Below are 10,684 nucleotides of genomic sequence, written 5' to 3'. Positions count from 1 at the left end.
TGAACGCCTTCCAAAAAGTTTCCTCTGTAACCAAAAATCACGTTATGGTTGGCCATAGGGGCGCTCATCAGCACTTTTCACTTGTCTCTGCTTCACTTGTCTTTGCTTTTCTGGGAGCAAAATTACAACTATTTTTCACGCATTCACCCATTCACCAATTCAAACATAAAAAATATATATTTATTTTGGGGTAACTATCGCGTTTTATCCGCTCTAGAATCATTTTTTTTCACACCAATATCGATGAACTATCAAAAATGGTGCGCTAATGTGATTAAGCTCACTTTGATTTCATTTCACTAATTCGAATTTAAATGGAGACTTAATTATGCTAATGGCTTCATAGTCGCACCTTCCCATCAGGATTTGTAAAAATTACGCAATGTTTGCCGTGCATCGGTAGCTACGGTAAGTGTCATTCAGTCTCGGTTTGGACTTCGACACACAATCATGGGCTGGCGGGACTTCGTCTACCGACCACGCAGCATATACCAAGCGAACGCCTTCCTTGTCTCAATGCAATTTCTGACTGCATGCAACGGCTTTTGGTATCACAGGGGAAGGTATGTGGTCAACCGCTGGACAATACTCTACACAATCGCCTTCCCCAACGTCATATTCATCGCCTTGCTGCTTGGCCTGTATCAGCTGTTTAACGATCCCATTCAACGCGAGCGCATCGAAGCGATGGACCAGCTCAAGCTAACCATCTATGCTTTGGAGGTGCTCATGACGCCTTTAAACCATGTGCTCGTCATGTACTTGATGCTGAGGAAGGTGCGCGGCCACATTGCACTCTACGATCGCTTGGATGCATTGGACCAGCAGCTGATACGCGAGTTCGGGGTGAATTTGAACTATCACAAGTTGCTGCGCAAGAATCTAATTAAAGTGGCAATTTTACCAATGGTCCATTACTCTGCCGTCACTTGGACTATAATACACGAGGTACCGGATAGAGTGCCACAGGCTTGCTTCTTCATATTTTTATATTTGTTGAGCACTAGCGGCCCGAATCATACTTGCTATTTGCATGCAGGCTTCGCCCAAATTCTAAGTGTTCGTTTTCGTCTGCTGCAAAAGTTGCTCAATGCCGACTTTTTGTTGACGAATTTCCCAGAAGTGCGGATATGTGAAGTTCGTCTACAGTGCCTCGTGGGTATGGTGCGTAGTTTTCACGAAATCATCGATGACATTAATGACGTTTACCGCGCTGCCTTGGTGGCGGTCTTATTGCACGATTTCACGCTGGTCACCAACATACTGTACATGCTCTTCGGTCACTCGATCGGCAAAGGCGATGACGGCATATTCTTCGCGTATGGCGCAATGTGGCTCATAGTGCCGTTGCACAAATTCATCTCTACCCCCAACTACTGCAGCATGGCGGTTGAGGAGGTGAGACGCCGTTCGCACCACCCGCAGGAGTGCGCTGAACTCTGTGCTTTTATTTCGATTGCAATGTAATATTGAACTCTGTTACTGCTTTTTCAGGGCAAACGTTGCTTGCATCTAGTCGAACAAATAGACATTTGGTTTCCCAACTTCAAATCGGCCAAACGCATGGTGGACGCCACAATGCACTGGCGCCTGGAAAACAAAATTCAATTCACTTGCGGTTTCAATATGATCTTCAATAGAACCATCATCGCAACGGTTGGTGGAGTGTGCGATAATTATTTTCAAACTTTTTCAACATTTCGCTGCATATTTTTTCAATTTCCATTCAACAGATAACGGCAGTCGTCTTCAATTATCTGCTCATACTCATACAGTTCCGTATGACCCAATTAATGGGTCAACAAATCGAGGAACAGAAGAACGCTTTGCACGATTGGGTTGGCGACCTTTAAAGTGCGTCGTGGGCAAATGGAGTTATTACACTGGTAAACAAAGAGTGATTTCGTTTTTATTGTTTGAAAATGTTATGCACTTGGAATTTAATAAATTATACAAAATTTTCGTTTTTAAGCAAAATGTAATGTTTTATTGAAAATATATTACGACATATATAGCTATTAGGGCTCTTAAAATATTTAATAACCTAAAATCGATTAAAACGATTCATATAGTGGTAACTTTGCGATAACTTTTCGAATAGTCATATTCTCCTCTGCTTCGAGTATTTAAATAAATGAAAATTGAGAGTCAAGAACGATGAACCTCATCCAGAACGGCCAGCAACATCAACTGATGATCAACATGTCAATAAAATTAAAGATTTGATACTTGAGAATCGACGATCAACAATCAAAGATCTTACTGGCATCGCTGGAATATCGGAAGGATCGGTGAAAACCATTTTAAAAGATCATTTGGGCCTAAGAAAAGTGAAACCACGATTGGTTCCAAAATTACGACAGTTTTTCGAAAAACAGGGTCAACTTTCAGACTACCAGGATTCATGAAACGTATTATTACTGACGATGACTATTGGATCTATGCTTGCGAGCCTAAAACAGACGATCAGTCGGACGAAAGGTGAGCCGATGACGAAACAAACCACGCCAAAACAGATGACAGTTTTCTTCGATTATCGAGGTGTGGTGCACTCCTAATTCCTTCCGACTGGAAAACTGTCAACAAGGAGTACCATTTGAATGTTATGGGTTTTTTTAGCGAAGCTGTTCGTAAAAGGAGGCCGGAAGTATGGGCCGACAACTTTTGGCTTTTTAAACCGATAATGTGCCGTCGCTTACTGCGTTGATCCTTCGTGAGTTTTTCTCAAAATTTTGAACTAATATCGTGCTGTAACCATTGTGTTCACCTGATTCAGCTCCGTGTGACTTTTGGTTATTTAAACTCAAACGACTGCTCCGTGGAAAACGTTTTGAGTCAATTGAAGACGTTAAACGTGAATCTTGTGCGCTTTGAAGGTTATTCCGGAAATCGACTTTAACAGCTGTTTTGAAGATTGAAAAAAACGTTGGCAGAAGTATATTGGTGACAAGGGGAGGAGTCAATCTGAAGCTTGAAAGACTTTTTATAAAAAAGTATCTCCTGTTCTGGAGGAAACCGAACACCTTGCAAAGGGTAAAAGTTGTTCAGTGAAATTAAGCACAGAATCGGCGATCCAAAACGTATCTTGACCAGTGTTACACAATCCACCACGCGTACATATGTTTGTGGTTCGTATGTATTAGCACACATGTGCATATAACCACCGTAGCAGTGGTACTAGAAGTTCACTGGAATTTTTCACTTCACATAAATCCATTGTTTTGCCACGAGCGTTGATAAAAAGTTTGCAAACTTTTTCGCTTTACTATGAGTAATTGGCTTTTAGGAAAAGCAGTTTCTAATGACAGAAATTTCAATTGGAAAAAGCTTTTGCAATTATTCCCATTGAAATATTACTGTCAACAACCACAAGCAATGGCTCCAGTACTTTACGCTTCCAATTATTGAAAATAAAAACGCTTCTCCACACAGACAGACACACATTTTTTGCGCTTCTATGAGCAAGTGGCACTAGCAGGTTGCCACAGGTAGAGCCGCATTTAGGTGGTGAGGAGGTTGTTTAAGACTTTTTCATAGACACTCTGGTGCCTTTTTGTATTTTCTACTTAATTAATGGCTTTGGGTGCGTTCACATGGTTGCCAAGTACCTTTACACTTTTTGAGCTTTGGGTCACAATCTTAATTAGTAATGCAGAAATAAGGAACATGGGTGCAAATGTGGTTTCAAAGCAGTGTTGCAGCTCCATAAATAAGGAGAAATGCCGTTTCGGGCGAGTTGAAACAAAATTAATTGCATCGTGAACGCGAAGAGTGTATGTGACTGGTTATTAGGCTTGAAAGACGCTGAGTTCGGAGAGACTAAGTTAAGCTGCCTTAAAGGAAAATAATATTTTTACTTCAGGAATAGACGACTAATATGCTTAGCAGCTAATTTGACAGTTATTTAGGACGAAAAGGGAAGAAATGCATTGAAAGGCATGTACATAATTAATTGGATAAAGGCAATAATATGTCAAAGGAGCTAGTTCAGTTTAGCTTCGTTCTATGCTCTCTACTAAATAGATTACGATGATTTCTATCACAAATACGATTATAAAATACAAATATGGTATTAAGCAAATCTGCTTTAACAGGTGCATGCAGACAGCTATATATTCTGCTTCGCAGTCACGTTTTCGGCCACTTGTCATAGTCGAAATCAACGGCTCGGCATGAATCCTTAATTCGCTGCATTAATTATGCTCGATAATTATGGTTTTGGGCTAATTAATTGCACAATTATTAACTGCAGTTCATTTACTATGTAAATCGATGGTACTTAAAAGCTTTGGAGATCGACTTATTGCTGAGCGCAGTTGTTCGTAGTGAGGGAGTTTCTGCGCAGAAATTAATCCTTCCGAAATTCCATGTAAGCCTGCACAAATGTGACAACTGCTTCATAGAAAATATAACTGCAAATATACTATATGTGGCTGAAGTTTAATGTAAACAAGATCTGTTTAAACATATATATGAGTTCGGATTTTATCTGGTTTAAAAATTCGATTTCGGTCATTTAATTTAATTTAATTTAAATTTCGCGCGAAAACCCATTCGTCGAAATGTTTTTTTTTTTAGATTCGTTTAACATCTGTGTCAAATTTCACAACAAAATAGTCATTATTGTTTAGTATACTCTTGTCTTTCTGAAGTACATAAAGGGTATTCGGGGATTTTTGCGATGAGTGAAATTATTCAATAAAGAAGTTCCATTGAACTTTGAGTACGCAATCAAATTTCTGGTGCCGAAACGTTCCGAATGTTGGAAAGGTTTTCGGTGATAATTGCTGCTAGCGATTATTCCACGTCCATGACGGCTATCCACATCAACTGATCATCAACACGTCAATAAAATAAAGGAATTGGTGGTTGAGAATCGACGATTAACAGTCAGAGATTGTACTAGCATCGTTGGAGTATCGGAAGCATCAGTGAAAACCATTTGAAAGATCTTTTGTGGCTTAGAAAGTAAGTGAAAGCACGATAGGTTCCAAAATCACTACATTTTTCCGAGAGGCAGCGTCGCGTTTGTGTAACATTGCTCTCTGAATACCAGAATGTCATGAAACATAATATTACTGGCGACGATTCTTAGATCTATGTTTACCACCTAGACAAAGATGATCAATTGGCCGAATATTGTGGCAAAGGTGAGCCGAAACCGAAAAAACCTGTCGAATCGGGTCAAAATCAAGGTTATGTGGAATTTTTTCCTTGATTACCGAGAAGTGGTGCACTCCTAATTCCTACTGACCAGCCAGACTGTCAACAAGGAATACTATTTGAGTCTTATACGTCGTTGTAAACTTTTCAGATTAACACGCAACTTAAAATAATTTATTTTTTGAATATCTGAGTTAAATCCAGTTTTTGGCCGTCAAGCCGATGTTATCTTCAGTTTGTTAGTTATTGTTAGTTATGGCGCCGTTGATTTCTCAAATGCCTTTCATATTCTCTTGCATTAAATTATCAGGGCAGAAACCTGAACAATCCAAAACGCATTTCTCTAAACTCTTGTTTTTCGTCCATTAAAGATATCGTTGTAAATTTTTTAAAATGGTGGCAAGTATTTAACTAAATTTTTTATAACGATAAATCCAAAAACTGCTTCGGATTACTTTAAATTGTTTTGTAGTATTTAAAAAGCTTTATTTCACATTGTCTGCCGATTTTGTCACACAAAGTCCGCAAAATATAACCAGTGCACTGCATATTAATTATTAAATAGGAATTGTCGATGTTTCTAAAATATTTGCACTTACAAATCATAACTGTTTATTGCCGATAAAGGCACTAATACCGGCGCACACTACGCGAACAGTCCCCTTGTAGGCATTCGTCGTCTGTTCTCCTCGTCAGCACCCATTGCATGCCGCAACTAACGTTCGCTCGCCGGCCCAATCAGCCGCTGGCCATCTGCTGCACGCTTCGCGGTCGTATCTAATGAATGCTATGTGTCTCAGGTCGGCTTTTTTGCTTTTGCACTTAATAATGTCTTTTCGTAAATTTCCTTCTCTGTTCTCTTCTTGTCCGCGTCTGCTTCTTCTAGTTACTACTGCGACGCTATTTATCGCGACTTTATGCAGTTCAAGTACATTTCATTAGAAATTTATGCAAATTGCCGACATTAGTGCATATTTATTAACTTATATAGATTGAGGAACATGAAAGAGTGCGGTGCAGGGAAATTACCACTTCTTACCGACTGGTGGTTGGCAACAATGTGTGTTAGTTTGTTAATGGTTCTTGAAATTTTCTGCTGAGTGGTGAGGCAGCGGTGTGAGTGATGAATGTATTTAATAACTAAAGTAATTTGCACTTCGTTTTCTCGATTTCTTATTTCTGTGTGTTTCAGTTTGATAGCGATCAATTAATTCTCCGAAATTGTACCGGAGTTATACCCGTAAGTCTGTGTTGTTGATGAATCTTAAAAAAATTGTTGTTTTACTTTTGGTGCTCTATTGTAAACGACCTTACTTGCATTTTAATCTCAAAGAAAGATTTAGGGACTTAGAGCTGTCTGAGCAGAGGATGAAGTCATGGTCTTATGTGAATGACTCAAAGGAGTCCGATGGAAAACTCTTTGCATAATTAATGGGCTAAAATCAGCCATTTAACTTAGCTATAAAGAGCTCCGGTAAGATCAAAATCTATACTTAAGTAAGTTAGAATAGCTAAGATTCAATGGTTGACCCTCAAGATTACGATTGATTACTATATGTAGTCCTTTGTGCAGCCATAAAAAATAATAAATAAAATGACTGTAATCATATCTTATAAGTCGACAAAGCACCTTGAGGCCAATAAAAGTTTGCTGAGGCTTTTAAATTTTACTCTCATTAGCTTAGTGGCACATCTGGAGCGTTAAGCCTTGGCGAAGCAGTTAAGCAGATGTGTTGAGGTCTGCTGAGGTCAGTTTCTACAGCTGCCACCTGCTAAGATCCCAATTCTTGTAGCGTAGACGCCTACGGGTGCAATGACCAGTTAATCAGAATTTATATAAGTATAAGCTAAGCGAATTTATAGGTTTTAAACAGTAAAATAAACTTGAAAAATCACTCGAAAATTGGTCTGAAAGCTCTTTGTAGGGTTTGCTTTTAAGAGTCAATAATAGCAACCGCGGTCATTTCTTGCTTATATAATATATGTGGATATATTTATATAATGACAATTAGTCACATGGTGCTTAGAGCATCAAATGGGGTCATATAATCACACTCACATACATAATTACACACAAATAGTGTAAACAAATAATATGACAGTATATTTCCTTGTTTTGAACAAAATGCAGCGTTCATGACAAATGCATAATCCTCTCTGAGAGGAAACTGCGCAAATTAAGCTTCATTTCAATTTCCAGCGCTTTTGCATTATTGACGTTGTTCGCTAAATATGTGCGCCCTGCATTGCTGGGCCGGCGAAATTAACGCGTGCAAACAACGCGGGGCACCACAGCGAGCGCGCAACATAGCCGCACGCCATAAAGTATGCTTCATGACGTGATTGTTTAACATTTCATTAAAATGTTACAATATTCCAATGCCGCACACAGTTTGCAACCGCTTGTGTACACACGCGCCTTTGTATGTGTGCCTGCAGGTGTTTGCATGTGTGTGTGTAGGTGTGTGGGTGTGTGGGTGTGTGCGTACGTCGGTGGAGCCGCCATGAACACAGGTAATATGCCGTAATTATAAATGATGTTAATAATGATTGTAAGTAATTAATTGTAGCCACATATTTGCCGTTATAAATACAACAAAACAACAACAACAATAACAATAACGGCGAAATTAAAGTAAAACATTTATTATATGTGCATAAGCAATAACCGCAAACACACACGAGCACCGCAAGCCGCCTGCAACGCACCAAAACACGCAGTTGCGCCCCCAACTGACCTTTCACCCCCCGACCGGCCGGCCACCGCTGGCCATTGTCCATGGTTGCTGCCGGCAAAGGGAGTGTTTTCCCGCACGATTTCCCCGGCTGGACAGCGTTGATTTCGCTCGCAATCTGCCACGCATGCATGACAAATAGGCCAAAATACCGTTAACCGCTTATGCAACTGCGTGTCAGCGCGCGAGTGTTTGTGTGCTGTTTTAATAATTTAATTTCCATTAATATGTATAATTTGTTATGATGCAGCGAGCGCTCAAACACAAAATGCACCATTCATGTCGTTAGCGCTTTTTGTGCGCTGCTATAATTGTATACTTTTAGGCGCATAAGGTAATTATCGTGGATTATTGATAGAGGCATGGCCAGCTCACAAAATAGCGGTAAAATGCTGAGTGGTGTGTGTTCGTGCAATGAATTGTAGTATTTGTGGTCGTAAAGGGGGGTGCTGTGTGGGTGCTCGGACCCTTCCCCGACCTTTTGTATGTAAATGAGTTCAAGCGCTTGTATGGAGGTTAGTTTATGCTTCATTTAAGCAATGTTTGACCGATCAGTCGTGTAAACATTTATAAAATGAGTACTTGTTGCTTATTCATTATTGACCTTCGCTACAATGAAGGCATGTATGTTTTTATACGAGTTAAGGATGCCTGTTATGGTTTTTAGTTTTAAGGGTACGTTCTATAAAGAACATTTTATGAAGATAAGTTTTAGTATATGCAACCCTTGATACCATCATTGGCTTAGGCATTATAATACATTAATTTGGGTGAGAACTGAATTAGCTGTATAAAAAATTATTCCTTTGGTTGGTATACTTCTAGGCGAATTTTCATATCTCACCAACTACTTGACTGTTTTCAACCAGTTTGTATCCATATGTAGTCTCTCATAGTGCTCTCTTAGTATATTGGGTAGTCGAAAAAGTTTTTTCACATTTTGCAAATAGATGTCGTTGCAGTTGTATATGTTCAGTGCTACCAATCATATTGTATCATACCATATAGTGTTGGAAAGGTGAGATTTTAAGCTTCATTTAACAATAAATAATTTCAGGGAAGTTGAAAAAAGTTACAGCTGTTCAAAAATGTGTGGAAATAGTGAAGAAATTCGCTAAATTTTAAAATTTTTGTATAAAAAAGTGATGAATGACACGCAAATCCATCAATTTGTGAAGTGTACGGAGACAATGGTGTATCAGTTCGTGTAGCACAACATTGGTTCGCTCGCTTCTGTTCTGGAGATCTCGATGTGAGAGATGCACCTCGCTCTGGTCAACCTTTCGTTGAAAAAGTCGATGAAATTATAGAAAAACTGACCAAGACCGTCATATAAGCAGCCATGACATCGCTAAGAAACTTAACATTCAACATCAAACAGTTTAGAACCATTTAAAAAAGGCTGGCTACAAAAGAAGCTCGATGGTTGGGTACAATATGAATTGTCTGTGAAAAATTTATTGGACCGAAGTAATACCTTCGATTCTTTGCTGAAACGAAATGAAATCGAACCATTTCTGAAGCGATGGTACCAGGAGACGAAAAGTCGACAATAATGAGCTAAAAAGATCATGGTCCAAGCGTGTTGAAGCTCAACAAATGGTTGCAAAGCCAGGATTGACATCTCGAAAAGTTATGCTGAGTGTTTGGTGGGATTGGAAAGGAATCATCCACCATGAGCTGTTCCAACCTATTCGAACGATTGATTCTACATTTTACTGTCAAAAACTGATGAGATTGAAGAAAGCAATCGATAAATATGACCAGATCTGATCAACAAAAAGAGCTTCGCCTTCCATCAGGACAATGCTAGACCACACAAATCTTTGATGAATCGGAAAAAACTGAGAGAGCTTGGCTGGGAAGTTATGTTGCATCCACTATATAGCCCTGACCTTGGACCATCAGACTTCTATTTGGTCAATCTATTTGGTATATTGATCGATTCAGAATTCCATTAGTGAAGTAAAGTTGGCTTCAAGGTAAGCCTGTGAAAAATTACTTGTCGCAGTTTTTCGCCGTGAAACCAGAAAAGTTTTACATTGATGGAATAATGTCTCCAGCGGAAAAATGACAAAAAATGGTAGACCAAAATGGTACATATTAAGTTCATTAAAGCTCATTATAAATATAAAAAAATAAGTTGAAGTTTGAGTAGAAATAGGAAAAGACTTTTTCGACTACCCAATATTATAAATGCTTTTGTTTTTATGAAACGGTGTTAACTTCTAAATATGGAATATTTTAACCTCCTTCCAGTTGACTTTATGTCGTTTAAATCAATCTGTAGATAATACATCTGCATAAAAACGTTGAAAATGCTTCGATTTTTTACTTGCCATTGAATGAGGTGTACTTTTTTCCTTTCCCCGTGTGAATTTAGTAGGCATAACTTAGGTCTAAGCTCATATTTGGCTCTTTAGCCCTCTATTCTCTGTAGTATTAAACACATTGTTCATATGTATACAAAAACAACAAAAAAGATTGCGCTTTCTGTACCACCCTATATTCCTCATGAAATGTATCAATACAGAAGGTCAAGAAACCCCTGGCCTGTTAGCTGTAATATTTTTTCTGTGAGCACCTTCTTATTCTATTTGCATGGAAACTATACAAGTAGAACCTCTTCTATCCAAATTCAAAGTATTGTATTGGAAAGGAATCGGCACTATCTTTCTTCTTCTACCAATTGACAGCATTGTAGAAGCTCTATCGTATTCCCAGTCTGTTGGAGTCTGCCAATTAAACAGTGAACTCTCAGCACTTTTATTTGAGTTCTATTTCAC

General features: G+C 38.8%; 1 protein-coding gene across 1 annotated transcript; it reads left to right on the top strand.

The window, feature by feature from the left end:
* Positions 1-450: 450 nt before the first annotated feature.
* LOC105225480 (putative gustatory receptor 57a) lies at positions 451-1,853 on the top strand. The gene is made up of 3 exons (XM_011203961.2): positions 451-1,398; positions 1,495-1,656; positions 1,734-1,853. The coding sequence occupies exons 1-3, from the start codon at positions 451-453 to the stop codon at positions 1,851-1,853; spliced, it is 1,230 nt and encodes a 409-aa protein (XP_011202263.2).
* Positions 1,854-10,684: the final 8,831 nt, after the last annotated feature.

Source organism: Bactrocera dorsalis, chromosome 3, assembly GCF_023373825.1.
Source record: "Bactrocera dorsalis isolate Fly_Bdor chromosome 3, ASM2337382v1, whole genome shotgun sequence".
Classification (NCBI taxonomy): domain Eukaryota; kingdom Metazoa; phylum Arthropoda; class Insecta; order Diptera; family Tephritidae; genus Bactrocera; species Bactrocera dorsalis.
Note: the sequence above shows the minus strand (reverse complement) of the source record. Positions and strands in the feature narration are given on the sequence as shown.

Coding starts and splice junctions, on each gene's coding strand:
- LOC105225480 (XM_011203961.2), top strand. CDS start 451: ATGGGCTGGCGGGACTTCGTCTACCGACCACGCAGCATATACCAAGCG. Junction 1,399..1,494: donor GCAGCATGGCGGTTGAGGAG/GTGAGACGCCGT, acceptor CTGCTTTTTCAG/GGCAAACGTTGCTTGCATCT. Junction 1,657..1,733: donor ATAGAACCATCATCGCAACG/GTTGGTGGAGTG, acceptor TCCATTCAACAG/ATAACGGCAGTCGTCTTCAA.